This window comes from Heptranchias perlo, chromosome 5 (genome assembly GCF_035084215.1).
Source record: "Heptranchias perlo isolate sHepPer1 chromosome 5, sHepPer1.hap1, whole genome shotgun sequence".
Taxonomy (NCBI): Eukaryota; Metazoa; Chordata; class Chondrichthyes; order Hexanchiformes; family Hexanchidae; genus Heptranchias; species Heptranchias perlo.
This window is the reverse complement of record NC_090329.1, coordinates 97,930,911-97,956,569: the sequence shown is the minus strand read 5'-3', so window position 1 is coordinate 97,956,569 and position 25,659 is coordinate 97,930,911. Positions and strand designations below refer to the sequence as shown.

General features: G+C 43.3%; 1 protein-coding gene across 3 annotated transcripts in view; it reads right to left on the bottom strand.

The window, feature by feature from the left end:
• Nucleotides 1-3,837: 3,837 nt before the first annotated feature.
• The window catches only part of rngtt (RNA guanylyltransferase and 5'-phosphatase), a 326,235-nt gene continuing 304,413 nt past the window's right edge, over nt 3,838-25,659 (bottom strand). For all 3 annotated transcript variants that reach the window (XM_067984898.1, XM_067984896.1, XM_067984897.1), the window contains exons 15-16: nt 18,761-18,884; nt 3,838-4,122 (exon numbers count right to left, since the gene is read on the bottom strand). In XM_067984898.1, the coding sequence (XP_067840999.1) occupies nt 3,959-4,122; nt 18,761-18,884 (288 nt within the window). In that variant the 3' untranslated portion in view covers nt 3,838-3,958. The remainder of the gene's footprint in view (nt 4,123-18,760; nt 18,885-25,659) is intronic.

Genomic DNA, 25,659 nt, shown 5'->3' with positions numbered 1-25,659 from the left:
CAACTATCCTACCATCAACCGGGATTCAAACAGTGTGAGGGGCACAGAGGGTGCAAAATTCTTGATCGGTGTCTAGGAGAACTTTTTTAGCCAGTACGTGACAAGCCCAACAAGAGGGGATGCAATTCTAGATTTAGTTCTGGGAAATGAAGATGGGCAAGTGGGTGAAGTCACAATGGGTGACCATATTGGGGATAGTTACCACAATTCAGTTACTTTTAGCATTATTATGGAAAAGGACAGAGTTAAATCAGGAGTGAAAGTTTTAAATTGGGGGAAGGCAAATTTTACAGAACTAAGGTGATTTGGCAGAAGTGGACTGGACACAACTACTTGAGGAGAAATCAGTGGCAAGCCAGTGGGAGGCACTAAAAAGTGAAATTCTACAGGTACAATGCAGACACGTCCCCTCAAAGAAAAAGGGTGGCACTGCCAAATTTAGAGCCCCCTGGTTGTCTAGAAGTATACGGGACAAGATAAAGCAGAAATAGAAAGCTTATGACTGTCACAGAAAACTAAATACTGCAGAAAGCCTAGAGGAGTATAGAAAGTACAGGGATGATGTAAAAAAGGAAATAAGGAAAGCAAAGAGAGGGCATGAAAAGATATTAGCTAGTAAAATTAAGAAAACCCAAAGATGTTTTATCAGTACATTAAGAACAAGAGGATAGCTAAGGAAAAGGTGGGACCTATCAGGGATGATAAGGGTAACTTGTGTGTAGAAGCAGAGGAAGTGGGTAGGGTTTTAAATGAATATTTTGTCTCCATGTTCACAAAGGAAAGGGATGATCCGGACATAGTAGTTAAAGAGGAGAGGTGTGAAATATTGGATAAGGTAAACATAACGAGAGAGGAAGTACTAGAGGGATTGGAATCCTTGAAAGTTGATAAGTCATCAGGGCCGGATGGATTGTTTCCTAGGCTATTGAAGGAAGCCAGGGAGGAAATAGCGGATGCTCTGATGGGCCGAATGGCCCCCTTCTGTGCTGTATCTTTTCTGTGGTTCTATAGCTGCAGGAGTTCCTCAGGGCAGCGTCCTAGGCCAAACTGTCTTTAGATGCTTCATCAATGACCTTCTCTCCATATATAAAAAAACTAGTATCAGTAATGGTGGCCACGAAACTACCTGACTGTCGTAAAAACCTATCTGGTTCACTAATGTCCTTTCGGGAAGGAAACCTGCTGTCCTTACCCGGTCTGGCCTATATGTGATTCCAGACCTACTGCAATGTGGTTGATTCTTAATCGCCCTCTGAAATGGCCTAGCAAGCCACTCAGTTGTTCAAGAAGGCAGCTCACCACCACCTTCTCAAGGGCAATTAGGGATGGGCAATAAATGCTGGCCTTGCCAGCGATGCCCACATCCCTTGAACGAATAAAAAGTCAGAAATGGGGCTGTTTGCTAATGATTGCACATTGCTCAGTTCCATTTGTGATTCCTCAGATAATGAAGCAGTCCATGATTGCACACAGCAAGACCTAGACAATATCCAGGCTTGGACTGATAAGTGATAAATAACATTCACACCACAGAACTGCCAGGCAATGACCATCTCCAACAAGAGAGAGGCTAACTACCTCTCTTTGACATTAAATGCCATTACCATCGCTGAGTCTCCCACCATCAACAGGCTGGGGCTGGGGGTCACCATTGACCAGAAAAGCAATGTAGACCAGCCACATAAAAGCCATGGCTATGAGGTCAGAGGCTCAGTATTCCCTGGTGAATGACTTACCAAAGCCTCTTCACCATTTACAAGGCACAAGGCAGGAGTGTAATGGAATACTTGCCTGGATGGGTGCAGCTGGAACACTCACGGAGTTCGACACCATCTAGGATAAAGCAGTCCGCCAGATCGGCACCTCATTCACCAGCTTAAATATCCACTCCCTGCACCACTGGCGTATGGCGGTTACTGAGTGTGCTATCTACAGGATGCACTTCAGCAGCTCACAAATGGCTTCTTCAGCAGCTCCTCTCAAACCCTTCACCGCCTAGAAGGATACAAGGCAGCAGGTGCACAGGAACACCAATCACCTCCAGGTCTCCCTCCATATCCCTACTTGGACAGATATCGTCATTCCTTCCTCGTCGCTGGGTTAAAATGCTGGAATTCCCTACTGAACAGCATTGTGAGAGCACCTTCACTTAACGGATTGCAGCGGCCCATCACCATCTTCTCGAGGGCAACTGGGGTTTGGCAATAAATGCCGGCCTCGTTAGCAATGCCCACATCCAGAAAATTAATAAAATACATATATACACTTAGATATAAAATGTGTAAATATTTGCATATTGACCTGAACGGAGGCAAGATTATTTGGAAAGACAGAATCTTTTGCATGCAGCCTACCTAGATTGGAATACAAAATACTAAAGCAATTTTTTTTTAAAACAAAAAACAGAATATATTATCCCCTAATGAGTGACTCAGTCCTGTGGAAACACTTTCCGCTCCTCTCACAGCAACTGTTTAACCTGAAAGATGGCTGTGATCCACCATGCACATTTTACAACAGCTTCTGAGCAAATGAGGGAACATCCAAATCTAATAGAAACTCAATGCAAAACACTCACATTTTAGGGCATTTTATCCATTTTTACTGAGGAAGTGAAGTCCAGGTAAAGCATGGACAGGATTACAAAAAAATTTTTTTTTTTTTTTTTAAAACATGCGTCTACAGTGTGTTTTTTTGGTTGTATTGCATGGCTAAACTCAACCATAAAAAAATTGACGTTTGTTAATTTGCTGAAATATTGTACTCCCTGAAGTGTGCTTGTTTATTTTCGCTTCACTGAAAGTTTCAATGATTTTAAATACCTTTTAGTTAATTAAGACAACAGTTGTATGGCAGATTAAAAAAAATGCAAATTGTTTCAAGTGTGTGCTTTTTGAACAATTTACAGTGACAGCCTATGCAGGCTGGCAGAGAGGTTAAAACACAGCAGCTAAAACAAGAATGAGAGATCTTACAAACAAGCTCAAAACATCTATCTTTTTTAATTAACAGACAAAAAGATGCAACAAAGTTCTTCTAAAAATTACATAATCCAACACACTCCATATCTTAAGCAAGTAGAAGGTGGTGTCTTTTACTGACACTTATTGCAATTGTTTACATCAAGTCCCTACAATTTAAAAGAGTAAACATGAAACTTAGTGAGCGATTGGGGGTTGGGAGGGGAAGGGGAGTGGGGGAAGCACTTAGGCTGATATGCCTATCTTATTTAAATTAAAGCAAATACATGGTTTGGGGGGGGGGGGAAAGAGAGGGGAAATCTTTATTCAATTTTATTAACACAAAGTTCGTTCACTTCCCATGCTCTTGTACTGTCTTAGTACACAAAATAAACCTATTAAAGAGGATCCTTTTATTTTGTGGCCTGCATAGTTTGTCTATGAAAACTATCAAGTGAATTAAATTTAAAAATAAAAGCTGTAGAAAACTGTATGATAATTTAGTCTCCACATTACATCCACAACAGACTGCAAAAATGATAGAAAGCAAAATAGCTCCGCTGCATTCTGAGTACTTTGAATCAACTGGTCTAGACTGAAAAAACAAAGAAAAAGCATGATTTTCTCCATAGAAGAAATATTTATATATTTGTAGTCTCTTGCAAATATAAAATGGGGACTAAAAGTTGCAGTGCAATAATTAAAGAAAAGCCCACAAACAACTTCTGAACTAACCAAAGAGAACTGCGTATACGTAAATGAATAAAAATAACCGCTCCTAATAACGAATGATTTTTATGTTTTACAGTTTATTGAAATAAAATAGAAAAATCTAATTATGTTAAAGACAACCTAAATCTATCCCCCACCCACCCCCCACAACTGCACCCCTCACCCCCAGAGAGGATAGTTTTGATATCAGCCTCTGCAGACCTGCAAAACTAATGACACTGTATTTGAAACTTTTTACAGAGATGTAATGTTTACAAATCTGACGCTTACAAAGCATGGTTTGGTCGCTTCGGAGGTGGCGGTGGCATTAGCTCAGAGTCCATATCCAGGGACTTTTTCCTTGGTTCTCTTTGGGATTGCATTTGATTCCTTTCAATGAATTCAAACAGGAATTCCTTTGTAACTGGATTAGAGATACTGCTGCAGACAGCTGGGAAAAGAAGATGGGAATCAGACAGTGAGATGGGAAATGGTTTAATTCTCTAAAGTGACACTACTGCCGTACATTCATATACCTGAATGAGATGGAATATCTACATCTATTTTATTCCAAGTTATGCTGAGGACTTAAGATTATGTTTTGCTCATGCTTTAAAGATTTATGGTAAATACTTAAAAAAGTTCTACCTATTTCACTTTCCTTGTTAACCCAAAAAAACAATGTGCTGGTCGACAGAAAGGTAAACTGAATGAAAATGTTTTCCTTCATAAAAACTTGGTTAAGTAAAATATACCCTGAATTGTCAGTGATCTTAACCTGGGCAAGCTATATTTCTAAAATAAACATTAGTCTTTCACTTTGCCGATACCCAGTTCCATAAATTTATGTTCAACATTCAAACTTATATAGCTGGATGGAATGGAACTGTGCTCCAGCTGCAGCTACAGAGGTGAAGGATATTTTATCTTTATGTGCATATGAATACTAATTTTTTTTATTAAGTATCCTTGCAGCAGAAGATACGGTGAGGTGCATGCACAGGACCTGATCAATTTATAGTTGCAGAGAGGTTGGAATCTGGGAAAACTGACCAGTTTATCACTATCGTAAAATATTTTCTCTTTGCAATGGAAAAGAGTAGTTCAATTAAAAACTCCTATGTTAACAAGCCTTTTTTTTTTGCCACTGTACTTTCTAAGATCATGTACTTACAAAATAAAATTCCGTATAAAAATCATGCAAAACACAAGGCAAAATCATTTTTTTTCCAAATGTATCTTTAGGCTTCTCCCTACACGGTTAATTTGTGATATTTCTGTGATGTTTATATAATCCTATTGCTGACAGGCTCATGTTGTTTATGAACTGCCTTTTTACAAAATACGCAAGCAAAAATTCTCTATCTGAGGATCAAATAGCATTTCACACAGACTCAGGCCCGATTCACTTCCAGCAAAATAAATCCTCACTGGCTTCTTTCTGCCCGTATGCAGGCTTTATCTACATGATAATAAAAGGAAAGCTTGACTCTAGACGCCAGAATGTCAGTTGTCCCTTAAGTATGTATTTCTTTTTCCTCTTTACACTTGAACCTCAATTTATAGGTTTTTAAAAAAACATTCAGAGATTTTATGCAATTTATACTGCAGTTTTCAAAGTGCGTTTGGCTTCACATCAATACAAACTGTGTACTTTAATTTTGGATGTAAAGTCACATGAAGCATATTTAGGCAAGTCATGTGAGACCACCACCAGATTTTAACTCACATCACTTCAGCTTTACACCTTCTGCAGTATAACTGCTCCAGTGGTTGTGTCAACACTGGGATCACACTAAGATTGGAGTTAACACCTTATGTACACAAGTACAAAGTCCTACAGCATTAAGCAAAAAAAAGCATCACAGTTACTATACAATGATCACATCATAAAAAGTAAAAAAAATTACACTCATTTTGGTGTTTGTGGATTTCCATTTTTATCTTTCACTCAGCTAAGGGATTGAAATAATGGAATTTTACAGAACAGGAGAAAACAATTCAGCCCATTGTGCCTGGGCTGGCTCTCTGAAGGTTATCTACTTAGTCCTATTCCCCTGTCTCCTCCCAATTATCAGTAAAGTGATGGAAGGAGTCTTCACTAATGTCATCAAGCAAGCTCTACAACATCAATAACCAGCTCACTGACACTCAGTTTGGGTTCTGCCAGAAATACTTGGCTCCGGACCTTTTCACAGTCTTGATCCAGGCATGGGCACATGCTGAATGTCTGAGGAGAGACAACAGTAACTGCCTTCAACATCAAGGCAGCAAGGAATTGTAGTAAAACTGAGGTCAAGGCAGCAAGGAATTGTAGTAAAACTGAGGTCAAGGCAGCAAGGAATTGTAGTAAAACTGAGGTCAATGCAGGAGTTGGCAGTAGGGGGTTAGGTTTAAGAGGAAAACCCTCCACAGGCTCGGATCATATTTGAGACAAAGGAAGGTGGTGATGGTTGCGGTTGTTGAGAGGCCAATCATCACAGCCCCAGGACATTGCTGCAGGAATTCTTAAGGGTAGAGTCTATGGCCCGACCTCCTTCATCTGCTTCACCAATAATCTTCTCTCCATCATAAGGCCATGAGTGAAGGGATTCTCCAGTGTCCAGTTCCATCCACAATTCCTTTGATAACGAAGCAGTCCATGCCAGCCTATAATAGGACCATGTCTGCTTTGGCTGACAAGTGGCATGTGCCACTTGCCCCAAATAAGTGCCAGGCAATGACCATCTCCAACAAGAAAAGGCCCAACCACCTTCCCACTTTAGGCACTCAGGGCACGACTTTAACTGTGAAAAATGGGTGGGTTGGTGGCTTGGAGGGGGCATTCAAAATTGCCCCCAACCCACCTATTTCCAGTTTTCACCAGGGTGGGAGACCACTCCGCTCTCAGGAGGCGGGTCGGGCCTTAAAACCCTTCAAGGAGGCTTCGGGCCTCCATTTTCCCACAGTTTCCGATTTCAACCCCGAGGGGCCGGGATCCTGGGCCTTCTCTTTTACGCCTCGTGAAAGGAGGCGAGAAGGCCTGAGGCTAACAGACAGGTGCCTTTCTGGCACAGCTTGAGGGCCTTGAGGAGCAGGAGTGCTACCCCCAGCCCAAGAAGCCTACCTGCACCAACCCCCAACGATTGCGGACCCCCCCACCGATCGCAGACTCCCAACCCTGATTCCGGATCACCCCTACTCCCGATCCCAGACCCGGATCCTCCCCCACAACGATCGCAGACCCCCGACCCCCCAACGATTGCGGACCACCGATCCCTCCCCCCATGACTGACTGACACCCCTGTCCCAACCTATGCCCCCTGTGCCTCCCCCCCAACCATACAAACAAAGACTTATCTGAACACGTCCTCTCCCTGGCTGGTCTCCCGTTCGACTGAGACCAAACGGTCAATCGAGCCGGTCAGTCGGTTGGCAAACCGACAAAAAAGACGTCCTTACGTCAAAATCGTAAGGAAGTCCGGGAAACCCGTACTTCTAGGTTTCCCGTCTGCAATTTGACCCCCGCCTCCTTCCTGGCTCGGGGTCAAGATCATGCCTCCAGTGTCAGCTTCAAGCAATCTCAGGTAAGATTTTTTTAAAATCATTTTTCGGGATGTGGGCATTGCTGCTGAGGCCAGCATTTATTGCCCATCACTAGTTGCCCTTGAGAAGGTGGTGGTGGGTCTTCATACCTCTGTGTGGTACAGTTAGATATAGAGATAAGCTCCCTCTACTCTGTTGAAACAATGTGCCTCTGCCTCCCTCAGAAGAAACACCTACTGCACCATTGTAATATTTTCCATACCAACTAACCAATGGTCGCTGAGATCAATCGTCAACTTAATGCCAATTTGTACTGAATTAATGGCAGTTTTGTGCTATAGGCCCATGGCTACAATGAACTAAGTTCATCCAGGTTTTGAAAAGGCAGAAAGTGGAAGACAACTAAATTCAAATGAGATCCACCATTAATAATTGGCTTAATTGGTGTTTTTATTTAAGCAGTGGTAATCATATCCTTGTTGGAAAATGTGGTTTAACAGTAACACCATCAAAAGTGCAATTACTGTTCAAATTACCATGTTCCATTTGGTAGGAAGCAGGAGGTAACATTAAATGCCTACCCAAAAATCATCCTTCACACACACACACAAATAAAACACACCATCTTATCCACTGACTGCATCTGGATTTTAAACAAACTACATTCAACAACTGAGCAGACATGAGTCACCATTTGGAATTCAAGGAACTTCATCTTTACAAGAGAAACTGTGCTCCACATAAGGAACAGCAGCAATAGTTACTTATAGATTTATTTACTTTGAACAGCTCATCCATTCTCTATAACACACTTTGCCTGTATCCATGACTCATACCCACAGAACAGTGAAATAATAATAAAGACTTTCAGGCCATGCTGGGTGCTGTATTCATTATATTAAATGCCTCCCCCTCCACCTAACATATATATATTTTTGAAATCTCTTAAAAAATACATGTATGGAGTGGTCTTAGAACTATAATTTTACCAGCAGAAATATTCATCAAACAGGACCGATTTTTTTTAAAACACTGGACTAAGGAGATGGCAATAAGTGATTAAATCAAATAAAGGACAAGATAGAAGTAATAAAAGCCAGAGAAAATGTTACTCATTAACCTTTTTGCTCACAGTTAAGATTCCAATTGGGTGTACTTAGCCAAACAGACCGTGTCTTTTCTGGACTTCAGGCTAACATTACAATACAGAAAAAGAGATTGATTATGTACCGTCTTATAACATACATTTTGTCACAGAAACGTCCACCGTGTATTCCATGTACTCATACATAATGCTGGTTGGGTTACAGTTCAAGTTTCCACTAAAAAATCATTTGTATAATCACAAACGTAAAATCTTCCATGAACCTGCGCAATCGGGGAGCATATTAGAAAGTAATTTTTTCTTTTTTTTCTTCTTTACAGTAAAAAGTATTGCTTGATGTATTTAAGAGTGGTAACCGGGTGCAGTTTTATTAATACAGCTGAAAATTAGTTTATCACAAAAAACAAACATTTTAATAAGTGTTCAGTCCTTCACCTGTGAGTTATCGGACTTAAAATCCTGAAAATGACTTAAAAGAACTAAACTGAACTATTTAAGTTTTGTTGGTGTACACTAGTCAGTTACTTAATAAATTTAATATTTTTTGATATGAAAAACCTTTAAAACCAGGCCTACGAGTATCTGTGCGCCTAAGAAAACGAACACAATTTGAAAAGCCTTCCCAAACCAGCGCGATTGGCGGAATCTCTCAATTTTGAGCTGGGAGCGTGGCCTGTATCGTGCGCGGGGCCTGATTCGGGTGAACTGAATCTTGAACTAGTTTAAATGTTTTTGGCGTAACTCATTTACGTTTTAAATTCCTCGATCTTCTGCACTTGTTCGGCTGATTGCTTTGGAATCTGGGCGCAAAACTAGCGGAAACTCTACCCCAGAGATCTTTAAAGGTGGGAGTGCAAGTAGAAAAGGCCATAAAAAGGCAAGTGGAATTCTGGGTTTTATATATATATAGGGGTATAATAAATATAAATACAAGGAAGTGATGTTGAATTTGTAATGATACTGATTAGACTGCAGTTAGAGTACTGCCTGCAGTTCTGGGCAACCCATTATAGGAAGGATATTAGAGCCATGGGAAAAGTGCAACAAAGATTCACTAGAATACTACCAGGAATAAATGAAGAAAGTTATAAAAAAAAATGTTTTTTCCCCACTGCAACAGAGAAGTTTGAAGAGGGATCTAATATAAGTTCAAAATTATGAAACTTTTTGAGAGGATAAATAGCAAAAGATTATTTCCACTGGCTGGCAAATTGGTAGTGATGGAACTCAGAATTATTACTAGAAGATTAAAGGGGGAAAGTTCGAATTTTTTTTCCATACAGGGGGTTATTAGAATACAAAATGCTTTACCACAAGTGGTTTTTTGAAGCAGAAAGGGAATTGAGTGGAGTATTTGAAAAGGAATAATATAAAAAGATACGGTGAAAGGGCAATTAAATTAGAGAGTTCCAGCTGAAGAGCTTGCACCAACACAGCTGTAATAGACCGGATGGCCTCCTTCGACACAGTACGTTCCATGATCTCATTTCCGGCTGGTTTACTGGCCATTTTCAAAAATCCCCAGTGAATCTGCTTTGTTTTGGGGGTCTCTCATTGGCTCCCGTACCCATCAACTTGACTTTGCTTTCCGGCTCTTACAAATTACATTTTGTTAGCTGCTGTATTACCAAGGAACTGAGACAAGGTGGAGCTGGCAGGTAGCCAGATTTAAGATGGAGTTTAATTTAGGTCCCCAGGAGAGCTATTACCGGTGATAATTCAACATAGCTGAGAGCAAGCAATTAGCCCTCAAATTAATGTTTGATTCAAGTCCTGCTGCTTACAGTCAGATTTATAGCTGTGGTTGCAATCAAACCCAAGATGGCTCCTCCAAAGTTGATTGTTCTGACAGTCACGTTTTGTTGTTAACCAGTGATGGACATATTCTCCCGTCGAATTGATGGATCACTCTTAGTTATGGTGGGTGCGCTGATGGGAGAAGAGCCCAATTCTGGCAGCACATATACGGCCACGTGTATCGCAATGAAAGTCAATGGAGGCAGGTAGATGGCATGCCAGGTGTTGGCAGACGGATTTCACAACCTCAAATTCGTCAAATCGACCTGTCAGACATGACGCTATCGTTACTTGCCCACGCTCTCGAGGGTACCCAGTCGCTATCCGACAGCCCATACCTGGTCATTCAGTTACACCCACTGTGATTACGATCAATAACGTACCACTTAAGGTCACAGGCAAATTCTGGTACCTCAGTAGCAGAACCCCACAATTGATGACGATGTCATTCACCGAATTGGCAGGACGAGCTCTACTTTGGCAAACTTGAGCGGAGAATCTGGCAGGATCGAGGTGTTAGCCTGCCAACAAAAGTTGCCAAATACCAAGCTGTTGTCCTCACCACCTTACTATATGGATCAGAGTTGTGGGTCTGTTACTGCCATCACAAACGGCTAGACTATTTCCATTGTTTACGATGTATCGCTGGCATCAAGTGGCAAGACAGGGTACCTAACATCGATGTCCTCAAGTGCTATAATATAACTGGAATGGGTAATGGATCTCCCGGAAGCCTCCAGGGAGATAGGGCGAGAGATCATGCCTATTAAAAGTGACAATGACTGGGGAGGCAGACTGTACCTTGTGCAGGGGAGGGGGATTCTGGATGTAGTTTCGGGGTGAATATCAGTGGGTTATAGGATTACTACGAGTTACAAGTAGGATATTGGACCATTACACCAGTTACATAAAGACTATCAGTGAGTTATTGGGCCTGATATTAGGAGGGAGGCGGGTTGGTAGCGGGGGGGTCGACTGGGTAACGCGCCCAGTGAATTCGGGGTGCTCCACACGCAATCGCAGCCTAATTGAAGGCACTTACCTTGGCTTCCAGGTTTCCCGTCCTAGACCTGCGCAGCGGGGGCACTGCACACCCGCATCACTGGCCTTCAGCAGGAAGAGTCCTATTTAAAGGGGCAGTCCTCCAATGCTCCTCCTGCAGCAAACAACCAATTTAGGAGCATGGAGCAGGCCAGAGGCAAGGCTGCTCCAAGGTTCTCTGACTCCTCACTCCAGGTGCTGCTCAATGGGGTGAGGAGTAGGAGGGAAATCTTTTTCCCATCGGATGGGAGGAAGTGCCCTCCCTCCACCACCAAGAAGGCCTGGCTAAAGGTGGCCAAGGTGGTCACCAGCAGTGGCAATGTGTCCAGAACCTAGGTGCAGTGCAGGAAGAGATTTAATGACCTAACCAGGTCAGCCAAAGTGAGTGTACTTACGCATTCTCCCACACTCCGTCTTCCACATCACCTCCACCACCACACAACTCCTTCTGCACTGCCACCACAATGCTCTCGCATCCACTCAACTATCATCCTCACCTTGCCTGCACGTACTCACCGCCCCAGTTCCCATTCGAACACTACCATGCAACCCAATCCTCATACAATCTCATGGCTATGTCTCACACGCACCCTCCCATGCATCTCCCTCACGCTCAACCCCACCCACACGACAGCGGGTCACTATGCAACCATCACTCAATCACGTCTGTGTTTTGCCTTGATAGGAGAAGAGATGCCAGAATGCCCGGGAGAGGGCAAGGACCGGAGGGGGCCCTCCACACCAGGTGGCATTAACAGATGCGGAGCAGCAGGCACTCGAGATAAGCCGCACGCTGGAGTGCCTGTCCGTGGCGAATGCTGAGACTGGGATTGCACAAGTGGCTGGTGACAGAAATCTAACACTCAGCACTCATGATAGCGAATGATCTTAACATCACTTGGCATCTGCAGCACCTCAACATCTGTCTACATGCTTAATATTGCTTTCTGTTCTCTTGCAGGGCCATCTGCGACCACCATGACTGTGGAGGGCGATTCCTCAGAGGACCTGCCAGCCTCTGAGGGTCCATCATCACATCTGAGCCAGCCATCCACCAGTGCAGATACACACACCTCGGTGGGTCCCCGTCCTCACTTAGTTGGGCTTGCACATGGTGAGTCACCACGCACATGTGAGCACAAGCAGACCCTGGTGGCAGGGGCAGCCGTGGAGAGTCCGCGTCCGTGGGAGCACTCTTCTCCAGGCTCTGCTCAGCTGGACCCAGATGCTGAACCCTGGGAGCCAGCTGTGAAAAGCAGAGTCATTGAGGGGCAGCAGCACATTGCCGAGGTACTGGAACAGTTGCCACACGCACTCTCCAAAATCGCGCAGAGGATGGAGGAGTCCAACTCCTGCACGAGTGGAATACTGTCACAGGGACATGAAGGCATCTCTGAGATAGTGTCGCAGGTAAGTGCGGGAATGTCTGCGATGAGGAAAGGCTAGCCTCCATCGAGCGTCAAGCACGGTTCAACAATGAGTCCATTCAAGCCCTGACAATGACCCTTCGGACTCAGGGTGAGCAACATTCTGCCGCCTTAAACAGGCTGACAGATACCTTACAACTGGCCTGCCATGGCTTTACACAAGTCCTCCAAACTGTCGTCCAGCAGGGTGGAAGGAGTGATGTGGGCCTGAGCCAGGAGAGGGATGATGGTGAAAGGGGACATGGAAGTGGGGACGCCACTCAAAGCGCTCCCACGTCTCACCCGTTGCCCCCCTCTCAACCAGTACCCGCAATGCTGCCCCCTCGCCAGGTGGCCGAGCCTGCCCCTGCACAGGTGCAGGTGAAGCAATCTTTGGAGGGGCCCTCATGGGCACCGAAACCCAGAGGGCGTCCGCGCAAAGCATCTCATCGGTCAGGGCATGGACAAGAGCAACCTGCCACTAACTCTACTGAAGCCACAGGGGTAGCACCACGTAGGGGTTCCCGTAAACGCAAGGTGAAGGTTTTGTGAGCACAAAGGGAATGCACAAGGGTGTTTGACGATTTGTCATGTTTTTTATTTATATTTGTTTTCTTCCACATTCACAATAAATCCTATTATCATCACCAGTACTGCCACGTCTTGCCCATTCTTAACTGGCTTGTGGAATAGGTCCCTTTCATGAGGTTCACCATGAACACGCACACTTGGTCCGACCCATTGGGTCATTCTACAGTGGGTGTTGGTGTAGTTGCTGTTTTGTGCAGGGGGCAGGGGAGGGGCTGGTGTGGCCGATCCTCTGTCCAGGTGATGAGGACTGGACTCTTCACACAGTCTGATGTCAGGAGAACCGTTCACACACCAGTGACTCCCTGGCCTCACAAGCAGCCAGGTGAGCCGCTGTCCTGCCCATGGGTTTTTCCTCCTCCTCAGTCTCCTCCTCCTCAATATGGGTGGCAGATGTGGATGGGACCTCCTCCAGCGGCACCCCTCTCTGTTGTGCCATGTTGTGCAGGGCGACAGACGACTATAATGCACCCCACTCTGTGTGGCACATATTGAAGCGCTCACCCAGAACGATCAAGGCACCTGAAGCACATTTTGAGCAGCCCTATAACCTGCTCAATTGTAGACCTGGTAACGATGTGGCTGTCATTATATCGACGCTGTGGCTCGGTGGTGGGGTTCCTCAGAGGTGTCATAAGCCACGTGTGCAGGGGATATCCCTTGTCCTCGAGGAGCCAGCCCTTGCTGATGTTGGGTGAGTGGAAGAGGGGCGGGACATTGGACTCCCTGAGGATGAAGGAATTGTGGCAGCTGCCAGGGTATCTGGCGCACACGTGAAGGAATCTCTTGCAGTGGTCACAGATGAGCTGAGTGTTGATGGAGTGATAGCCCTTCCTGTTGATGAACAGTCCTGGCTCGTGTGGAGGTGCTCGTATGGCTATATGGGTGCAATCGATTACACCCTGCACCCGTGGGAAGCCAGCCACAGCGTGGAATCCCACAGCCCTCTCCATGTGGCTGAGGTCATCCATTGGGAAGTTGATATAGCGCGAGGCCTTGTGAAACAAGCCGTCGGTGACCTGCCTTATCCATTTGTGTGGAGACAACTGAGAGACCCCGGTGATGTCCCCGGTGGCACCCTGAAAGGATCCGGAGGCGAAGAAGTTGAGGGCAGTGGTGACTTTGACAGTGACAGGTAAGAAGATGGTGCTCGGTCCATCCGGGAGCAGCTCATTATTAAGGAGGCTGCAGATGTCCGCGACTACCTGGCGACTGAGTCTGAGCCGCCGTGTGCACTGCTGCTCAGAGAGGTCCAGGAAGCTGAGCCTCGGTCTGTAGACCTTCCGCGACGCATCTCTCTCTGCGGTTGCCCTCCCTCCTGCTGTGCAGGTGAATGTGTCACAGCACTGTGTTGTGGAGCTCCACGACGTGGTCGGCGAGGCAGGTGATGCTGTTCGTCCTCCGAGGAGGTCATGACTGCAGCTACGGCGGCCCCCATCCGAAAGATGTATGTTTGAGGGGGTCCGCAAGGTAGGTAAATGTGTCTGCACACTGGGGTTGAGGTTCCAAGTTGATGAATTTTAGTGTTAGGAGGAGGGTGGTGCAGGCCAAACTTTGTCCAAAGTGACAGAGTGGCCTCCTGCAATGAGGGTCTCTCCCCCCCCCCCCCCTCCCCCCACCTGTCCAATGGACCTTTGCAGCTCCCACAGGCTGGTGGCTGCAACACGTCCATTTCAACTGGGAGTGTTTCCCCCAGTACGGGAAACAGTCTCAGTTGATTGGAAAATCCCACCCCTCCTAAAATATCAGGTCAATCAGGTCTGCAAACGACCTGAAGTACCTACTTAATTCGTTCAAGTGGCATCCCGCTGGCTTTAATTGCCGGTGGGAGTCCCACATGCGGGGGCTGCGCGCTGTAAGCGCGTCACTGGGGAACCTGGAAGTGGGCGGGTTAGAGCCGGGCTCCGGACCCGCCCCGGGAATCCCCAATTTTCGGAGCCCCCCCCCCGCCACGAACCCGCTGGCTCGGAGGTCTGAAAATCGAGCTCATTGTATTACTTTTGGTTTTGAGGGTAATCTGAATGTTACCAGTCTTGCTATTAGTTATCAGTACAATTTCAGTGAGTTACTATTAGTTACTGGTGGAATCAAAGTTTCTCCCACCTTTGGTTCCCCCGTCCTCAGTTTCCCTTCTTTACCTGCTCATGAGGTGACCTCCTGGTTCTCGGAACTTCTCACTACAGTCGCTGCGGTGATGCCATGAGCAAAGATACTCAACTACAAGCAACCCAAACTTTACATGGTAAATGCAGTAACATTTGCAGATATCATGTGTTCAGGGCATCACATGGTCAAACCTCCACGAATGCCTCCAATCATAGTTGGCAACCTCAATGGGGGTGGAACCCTCACCCACCCTAAATGTGGCCCATGACATTGGAGCACTGGGGCCTGGTTTCAGTCCTAGACCTCTACTAACAATCCCTGCAGCATGATTCATTTTGACCCCTTCATAAAGTGGGCCGATCAGGGCAGTCCTAAAATATTTTCACGGCCATGTTGCTGACTGCTGTACTAGCAGGTGACTAGCATCACTTTTCTCTCGGCCCCCCCTCCAACCCCTCCCCCTCCCCCTCCGGCAGACGCATCCATCGTGACACTGCAGCAAGGCCCAGGATTTCTGGCCCCAGGGTTTTTAAAAGAGGCCGAGTTTCTGTGATTTGTCTACTGACTGGGTTAATATAGTTTATCATTGGTAACAAATGAATGCTTGTAACTGGAAACTTCATTTTTTTGGAAAGCAGGTTGACAGTCTGTTCAGTGAAAGCAAATACATTACCTGATTCAGAAGTACAGTGACAACTAAAATGACAGTGACAAATTATAACTCAGTAAAACAAGTAATCTTTTCTGGACACATGGTATCAGTGCGCAGTGAACTGCGTAATAGGATTGCATCTTCCTTTCCTTGAACAGCAACAAAATATTTAATTTAAGCAGGATCTGGAGGAACCTCAGTGATGAAAGGGCTCTTAGAAATAGTTAAAACAGGAAAGCAGGAGAGCAAATGTCACCATCCTTTTGCAAATCAAGCAGTAACAAAGAATTATCATTAACATCCTTTTGTTCTTCTTTACTCTATTTTTGTCTTTTTTTGAATATTTTTCTTTGAATAGTGAACGCTGTTAAAAGGCAGTAACCCAGTGATTATCTGAGCTGTAGCTCTCTCGTATTGTTAAGTTTGGCAACACCTACAATATTATCAGCACTCATTGTTCACAGAACCAAAAAAACCCAGAAATTTTAAAATGATAATAATTGGTTATCCATTTGATTTTAAAACCATTTGTTATTTCTGATTTCAAAACACATGATAAAAAGGGTTGCTGATTCAGTATCGCCTCTTTTGCGCTACTGCACAAGTCCAATTTTACCCCCTATATATCTATACAGTTCTTTCTGCTTCCTTGATTTGAGTGGTTCATATTAACAATGCATTATTTTTCTTCCCTCTTATTAAGGTACTGACCCTTGCTGGAGTAAAGCTCTATGGGCATTGCCAGCCCTCTAGAACCTCAATCAATTAGCCATTTTCCACGAGCCATGAGCCACAAGTGCTAGCAGGCTATTTGACTGTGGATGGCATCAGAGCCAAGCTCAATACTATCTTCACTGTCCTTCAAACAAGTGCAGCCTCCATTAGGATTCACAAGATAACAGGCTGATTTTTCCTGTCCCTAGTCCAGGGGAGGTGAGGAAAAATGTATAACCTTTACTGCTGCCCTGTCTGAGGTCAGCTAACTTGATGCAGTTCAAGGATAAAACTTGGGACTTCCTGCTCTGTTTGGTTTAATACCCGACTATGTGGTGAAGGAAGCATTATGGACAGAACAAGAGATGTGTTGCAGCAAGCGATTGCTTATCACTTGGATCGGCTCAGAAAATGCGATTTCACTTCCATTAGGATTTTTTGATGTAAAGCTAAGATATTCAGGCAACAAATCATGCCACATGGAGCAAGTGATTTGCCACAGGATGTCAAGCTGCACCAAATCATTTACCATAAAGTATACCTACGAGATGTAATTTGTATCCCATGCATGACCCAATACAATACAATACCCAAAACAATAAAGTTAGGGGACTCAATAGGATGCATTTGTTCTGTTTATACGCTATAAAATAATAGGGTTAAGTGGTTAACAGGATGAATTTAATGATGCACGATATTCTTTAGAAGTTTGGTTCCCATGAAACTGGAAGCAGTGTGAATGCTTATTAGTTTTTTGTGTGGGTTTAGAATATTTATACTTTGAACATTTTCTTTGTTTTTTTTTTAAAAAGTCCTTTATTAATGTTTCTAAGATGCTAATGAGTGACAACTGTGTGAATTTTGTTCATACAACACATTGCAAGATTGTACAATTCAACTCGAAGTGAAATCATTGAGACAGCTGGCAGGAGGCAGTGATTATGGGTGATAGTTGTACAGGGGAAACCCTTAGGTAACTACAACTCACACTTATAAAATGACCCAAAGTGCTTCAGAGAGGCACAAATAACAAGACACTAAGCATGGAGGGAGAAAGGTTAGGGTATGACTGAAGGCATGATCAAAGAGAATGGTTTTGAGGAGGCTTTTGAAGTGAAGCAGAGAGAGGTAGCAACGCAAATGAGCTTTTCAGAGCATGAGGCTAAGGTAGTTGAAGGCTCTGCCGCCAAAGGTGGAAGTGGGGAGAAGGCAAAAATCAGAAGAGTAGAGGAAGGAACACAAAGTTGTTGGAAGTTGCAAAGGTAGGGAGAGGCATGGCCATGGAGAGACTAGTAGATAAGGACAAGGGTTTGGAAACTGATGCATTAGGAATAGGAAACCAATGAAGCTTATCAATGACAGGGGAAATAGGGAGCAGGACTTCGTATGGGAGGGGTTACGGAATGTTTATATAGTGCAGTGGGGTGTTAGATTTGACCAATCTCATCCACGATTGGACTGGATGTTAAATAAACAGGAAAGGGCACAGATAGTCAGGTACTTTCCAGCTCCAGGCACAGTCAATGCATTATTTATTCAAACTAGTGTATGTATATATTTTCAATAGCTATTTTATCCATATTTGTGGTGAGAGGGGCAAATTTGTACTATTTAAGGGTTTACCATTGTAAATTATGCTAGTTTCTGTGTCACTGGCATCTCTGCATCTAGGGAGGAAGCTAAGCAGACAAGCAAGTTGGCCTTGACTGATTGAGAGGTATGGCTTAGGACTGTTGGCCAGCTAGGTTGATTGCCTGTACAGGACCAAATTATGTAATAGTGTGCCTTAGTAGCCAGAACCCATTTAGCAATTATTTGAAAGCAAGGTGATGGAATCTATGTATGCTATACAAGGCATAGTATGTTTGGCATACAATTTTAAGCCAGTCATCTAAAATTGATTTGTCCATTGTGGCCAAGAGTTTGTTTCCATGGCTTTACCCCAATTCTGCTGTAGGAGCACATTCCAGGTCTCGCCCATGACACCCTTGGGCTTAAAAGGTTCATGAATTTTTATAAGATAAATAGCCTCATTAATTAGCATGCAACGTGATACATAGGAACAATTTAATGGTAATTACTTTACATGTGGTATAGTTTTTTCACCATATTCCTTAGATAATTAGCCCACTTGAAATTTTTCAAAACTACTTACCCATAGCTGTGTCGTAGGAATTTGGGAAGCTCTTGTCTACTCTTTCTCGCATAATAACCCAGCTGTTGTTCTCAAACTTGCATTCAATGATCTTGTTGTCATACATTCTCAGTTCTTTGTTCACCTAAAATACAAACACAGATGGGGAAGAGAAAACTGTCTATTACTAGGAATAGGCCATTAAGAATAAAGTTCTCACATAACCAGTGAAGACAAGTATTATTTCCATTCCAATAATTGTTGTTGTTGTTGTTGTTGTTGTTTTTCCCTTTCCTAGGTACGCATGAGATACTTAACGCATTAAACTAAAGAGATTACAATTTTCAGGCAAATATCCAACTAGGTATAACATTACAGGCATCACAATATAAAATATGAACAACTGGATATTGCAAATAGCTTTTCCCCCAATATATATATACATACATATAAAATGGATTTAAAAAAATAAAACGTGAACCTTTCGAAAAGGAATTAGATCTGTGATATAATGCAGGAGATTCAAAAATATCGACTAAAGTCAGAATTTTTTGACAATTTAAGCAATTGTTTAAGCAATTGCAACAACCATATATCACTAAAACCAAAGTACCTGACAGGAATTTCTACTTCAAAAAAAACACACACCCACATATTTGCCAAGTTACTAAGTGGACCAATTTTCCACTAAAAGGGTAGGTAGGGGATATATGTCCAGATCGCTGTCTTGGCCATTAGACTTTGTGCGAAAATGGCTCAGAGCAGCTTGTTTTTCCATTTGCTCCCTTTGCTGGAGAAGTACATAATCTTTACTCAGCACATCTCTGATGGCCTGCCTGAAATTAGAGAAGTCACTGTGATGCCACATATTCACATCCAATCAATGCTGTAGTGCAGCACATCGAAACACTAATGCATTGTATCACTCTAACCAGCACACCTTTTAAAAATCTAAATTATGAACCACGAAATGACATTTTAATTTCCTATTTTTTAAGTGAATCTATATTTTTGTTTAAACAATCATTGCCGAAGGCTTCATCGGGGAAAATGACTGGGAGGAATGACTGAGTCTAACAGTAGAAAGGAGCTGATTAATAATATATACAGTCATTAACCTAAGATACTACAACCCTATGATTTCAACTTTATAAATGTAATTGGTTCCTTTACATGATCACCAACTGCTCTCAGCCATTATGACTGCTGTGATCGCTATTTATCTGTCTGTAAAATGTATGGATGTTGAAATTATGGCCTGTTAACAACCTGAGCTCTCAAGCTCTGGCAATTTAGTCCATAATTCCCAGGTGAGTTGTTAAGCCAAGGCCCCATTTGTTTTCAGGTGGACATAAAGGATCCCCTAGCAATATTCAAAGACAAGCAGGGAAGTTCTCCAACATATATTACACAACACCTAAAAAAGATTTATCTGGTCATTTCTTGCAATACTGTTTGTTGAGACCTTGCTGTGCATAAATTGACTGCATTACAACAGTGACTACACTTCAAAAGGACTTCATTGGCTGTTAAGTGCTTTGGGACATCCCGAGGTCATGAAAGACACTTTATAAATGCAAGATCTTCTTTCTTTCCTTCACGATTAAACAGACCCATTCATTTTACTTACTTCTGATTGAGTCCTCCAAGCTTTGTCTTCAGGGCAGATGACGCTGATGCATCTGAGGCCCGCCCACCCCCAGCTCCATCTCCAAGTGTCCTTTCTCTATCCATGGCCCTTCTTACACCACTATCCTTGTTTGGGGCCATTCAGAGAGAAGGTAGGAAACACTTCTTCACGCAAAAGATGGTAGAAGTGTGGAATTTTCTCCCACAAAAAGCAGTAGATGCTAGCTCAATTAATAATTTTAAATTTGAGATTGACAGATTTTTGCTAGCCAAAGGTGTCAAGGGATATGGAGCCAAGGCGGGTAAATGGAGTTAGGATACAGATCAGCCATGATCTCATTGAATGGCGGAACAGGCTCGAGGGGTTGAATGGCCTACTCCTGTTCCCATGTATGGATACTCAGGGAAGGCCAGGGCTCAGATTATCTGGGTCTGAGCCTAACTTGAAGCACTTGGGTTGGGACCATGCCAGAAGGGCTGCGGATTTTCAGCCCCATTGTCTTTAAGCATATATCTAAAAACAATCCCCCCCCCCCCAAACAAATCCTCTCTTTATCCATACTGGTACTTTTCGCCTCTTTTGATTCCCTCCATCTCTTGGCCACTTCTATTTATTTTATTCACTCCATCCATATTATTTTCCTTTACTTATATTTATTTATTTCTACCTGGGGCTGCATCTGCTCTTTTACTTTCTTCATTGCAATTCCAGCAATTTCTCCTAGTTTATGGATTTACTTTCCTACATTACAACAGTGACTACACTTCAAAAGCACTTCATTGGCTGTAAAGCGCTATGGGACATCCTGAGGTTGTGAGGTGTTTTATCTTCATTCTTTCCAGCTGGTTTTATCACTTATCTTCCCATTCAGGCCTGTTTTGTCCCATTTATACATCTCCATTTTCCATTCGTCAATGAATGTGATGCTTATCCACACTCTACAAGATTCAACATATACTATTGACTGTCTGATGGATACATCTCCTACCCAACAAACTATGGTTCTTACTAACTTGTGTTAATTATATACTGTACCCAGTTCCTCTCTTCCCCCTCTTTTGTTGAACCAAGTGCACACTGACCAGCACAACACCATCTGTTGAAGCACTTACACTTTTCACTGCCAAAGTCAGCATGTCTGACTCACTGACTTAGAACAGGGCAGTTGCTCTACAATTTCTGCCAAGCCAGGAAAGATCCCTACTCAAAGGTTTCTTGGAACCTGTGGCAGGCACACAAAACATCTGTACCTTTTAATCTTGATGCAGAGAAATGAAAAGAGCTGCTTTCATTTCGGCAACACTACTCATCCCTGCACCATTCCCTACCTCCAGAATATGGCATTTAAAACCTACAAATTTATCCATCCTCTGACACACCATGAACAATGCCATGGAAAACCCACTTGTTTAAGCAAAATATTCAAACGTACAACAAAAACAGACAAGGAAAAAGAATTAAAACAGATCTAAGAAATGTCATAGAACCTCCTCTGATGCATTTCGCTGAAAAATAAATAGAATTCCATGTTTAAATAGGTTCATAATCTGCATCACTTTTGCTAATCCTAAACTCTTAGCATTTACCAGATTTGCAGAGGAATTTTAATCATAATTCTCAACAACTTTTTAATTTTTAGTGAGGGCTAGTGATGATGAATTTTAGTAAATTCAGTCAATAAAATTGGGAAAGTTGTTCTGTAGAAATTGACAAAGTCTTTGATGAATTCTTGCACTGGGTGACACGATGGACTAGAACACCTTTCTTTCTCTTGCAAAGACTGAATTTAAATCTAATTTCTCAAATGTTCTGTTAAGAGTCTGGAGTAAAATGAGCATGGCTAGTCTCAAGCCAGAACCTAGGTTTATAAATCCACATAGGGCTCGTGTGGAGGGCATTGGGGAAAGAACAGGGCAGTGGGACTAATTGACTAGCTCTTTCAAAGAGCCAGCACAGGCACAATGGGACGAATGGCCTCCTTCTGAGCTGTATGATTCTATGAATACAAAACAACTAATTTAACATGAATTTGAGCAATCTCACTCAGAGCACCTAGAAGAACAGATGGTGTGGTGTAGTAGACGCTGTTTACCGGTTAGGGTTGAAGCATATTGATGGGAGAAGAGAAAAAAAACAACTTACAATTACATAGGCCCTTTCGTGTCCGCAGGATGTTTGAAGATGCTTCAGAGCCAATTAGTTACTTTTGTGTAATTATTGTTGTTTTGCAGGCAAACATAGCAGCCAATTTGCACACAGTAGGATCCCATAAAAAACAAATGTATGAATGACCAGTTAATCTGTTATTGGTGGTATTGGGTGAGGGATAAATGTTGGCCAAGGCACTGGGAGAACTTCCCTGCTCTTCTTTGAATAGTGCCATGGGATCAGAACAGGTTCCTTCCCTCACTCAAGAATCCAGTGTAAAGTTATGAAGCTTTGCTCAGTTTCTCTGCCTAATGGAAAACTATGCTCCTATGTTGATTGAGTGATCTTAAAGAGTAAAGCATAATCTCTCCGACTCATCTTGGGCACTGTTCTCTTAATGCAGAGAAATGAAAAGAGCTGCTGTCATTTCTGCAACATCCCCCACCATCAGAATATGAAATGTCACAGAATCACTGTTATGATTAAGAGTCTACACCTGAAATGTTAACCTGTCTTTTCTCTTTACAGATGCTGGTCGATCTCGTATTTCTGGTTTTATTTCCGATTTCCAGCATTTACAATTTGATACAATTTATAGGCATTGCACTCGTGTGCTGCAAATTTTCACTTTCCTGCAAAGTGGCAAAATTGGCTGATTCACATGCTATGGTAATTTATTGCAGGGCAGGCGAGAAAGCACATTTTTATAGTGTATTGTTGTTTGTGTAGGTAATTGATAACCCGAGTCCAAGTTAATTACCTGTGAAATTATCTGTTAATTAAACACTGAAGCATGGGCACCTAATTGGAATTTAGTGCAAACACTGCAGTTTACTTTGAAGCAACAGATTCATCTACTGGATTCAGAATGTAATTTCAAAGTTACAATCTTTCATAGTACCTACATCCAGTTTTATGCACAAAGTAACCCGTTTAATTTGTGGGTTTACCCTTCAAAGAATGGACTTTCCAAATCTGCATGTCAACCTGCTCACGTTAATGATGTGGAGATGCCGGTGATGGACTGGGGTTGACAATTGTAAACAATTTTACAACACCAAGTTATAGTCCAGCAATTTTATTTTAAATTCACAAGCTTTCGGAGGCTTGTGAATTTAAAATAAAATTGCTGGACTATAACTTGGTGTTGTAAAATTGTTTACAATTGCTCACGTTAACACAGTGATTATGGGCTGATGAGAGAGATCTTAACCGATGTCAGATAAGCTTTGCACTTAGAATCATAGAATGATACAGCAATGGAGGCCGCCATTCGGCCCATCGTGCCTGCGCCGGCTCTTTGAAAGAGCTATCCAATTAGTTCCACTCCCCTGCTCCTCCCCCATAGCCGTGCAATTTTTTCCCTTCAAGTATTCATCCAATTCCCTTTTGAAAGTTACTATTGAATCTGCTTCCACCACCCTTTCAGACAGTGCATTCCAGATCATTACAACTCGCTGCTTAAAAAAAAATTCTCCTCATTTCACCTCTGGTTCTTTTGCCAATTATCTTAAATCTGTGTCCTCTGGTTACCGACCCTTCTGCCACTGGAAACAGTTTCTCCTTAATTACTCTATCAAAACCTGTCATGATTTTGAACGCCTGTATTATATCTCCTCTTAATCATCTCTGCTCTAAGGCAAACAACTCCAGTTTCTCCACGTAACTGAAGTCGTTTATCCCTGGTACTATTCTAGCAAATCTCCTCTGCACCCTCTCTAAGGCCTTGACATCCTTCCTAAAGTGTGGTGCCCAGAATTGGACACAAAACACCAGCTGCGGCCTAACCAATGTTTTATAAAGGTTTAGCATGACTTACTTGCTTTTTTTTTTACTGCATGCCTCTGTTCAAGTTAATTTCCAAACTAAACTACTCTTGCAAAATGTAAAAAATTTGGACATGTAATAATTCTACTTTATAGTTTTAAGATTTCTGAAGACTGGATTTTAAGGAGCTTGGTCTTCTAATTGATAAATGGGTAAATTGATGGTGCACCAGTGAGCTCTACAGACCAGCAAGATCTCAAATTCAATTCCCCATCTGTACTGAGTGAATGTCAGCTGGGTTAGCAGTGGGCAAAGATATTGAAGCTGGCCACAGCATCCTCAGTCCAGGGAGGGACAAAAACGACTCTTGCTCCAATGATTGCCACTGGAAGTGCATTTGTGTGGGAGTAGGTAAGGACAGGGCAGTGCTCAGCTGTGATGGTTGAAAGGCTGCCACCAGTTACTGTTTCAGCTCATATATGAAGAATGACTGAAGTAATGGAAGGCTGCTAAACAGTGTGTGGTTAGGGTGGTCATTATTTCATCATTCTTATGTTGCCTCTCCTTTCTTTATATTGTTCCAAAGTATCACCAGCTGTTGCTGTCTTTCAAAATCGCTGCAGTGCACTGCAGATACAGGACTGAAAGCAGATTTTATCCAACACCATGGTTGCAAACTGTATTAGCTCCAATGAGCTGTTACACATTTTTTTATTATTCGTTCATGGGGTTTGAGCGTCGCTGGCAAGGCCAGCATTTATTGCCCATCCCTAATTGCCCTCGAGAAGGTGGTGCAGTCTTGAACCGCTGCAGTCTGTGTGGTGAAGGTTCTCCCACAGTGCTGCTAGGTAGGGAGTTCCAGGATTTTGTCTCAGTGACGATGAAGGAATGGTGATATATTTCCAAGTCGGGATGGTGTGTGACTTGGAGGGGAACGTGCAGGTGGTGTTGTTCCCATGTGCCTGCTGCTCTTGTCCTTCTAGGTGGTAGAGGTCACGGGTTTGGGAGGTGCTGTCGAAGAAGCCTTGGCGAGTTGCTGAAGTGTAGCCTGTAGATGGTACACACTGTAGCCACGGTGCGCCGGTGGTGAAGGGAGTGAATGTTTAGGGTGGTGGATGGGGTGCTAATCAAGCGGGCTGCTTTGTCCTGGATAGTATCGAGCTTCTTGAGTGTTGTTGGAGCTGCACTCATCCAGGCAAGTGGAGAGTATTCCATCACACTCCTGAATTGTGCCTTGTAGATGGTGGAAAGGCTTTGGGGAGTCAGGAGGTGAGTCACTCGGCGCAGAATACCCAGCCTCTGACCTGCTCTTGTAGCCACAGTATTTATGTGGCTGGTCCAGTTAAGTTTCTGGTCAATGACGACCCCCAGGATG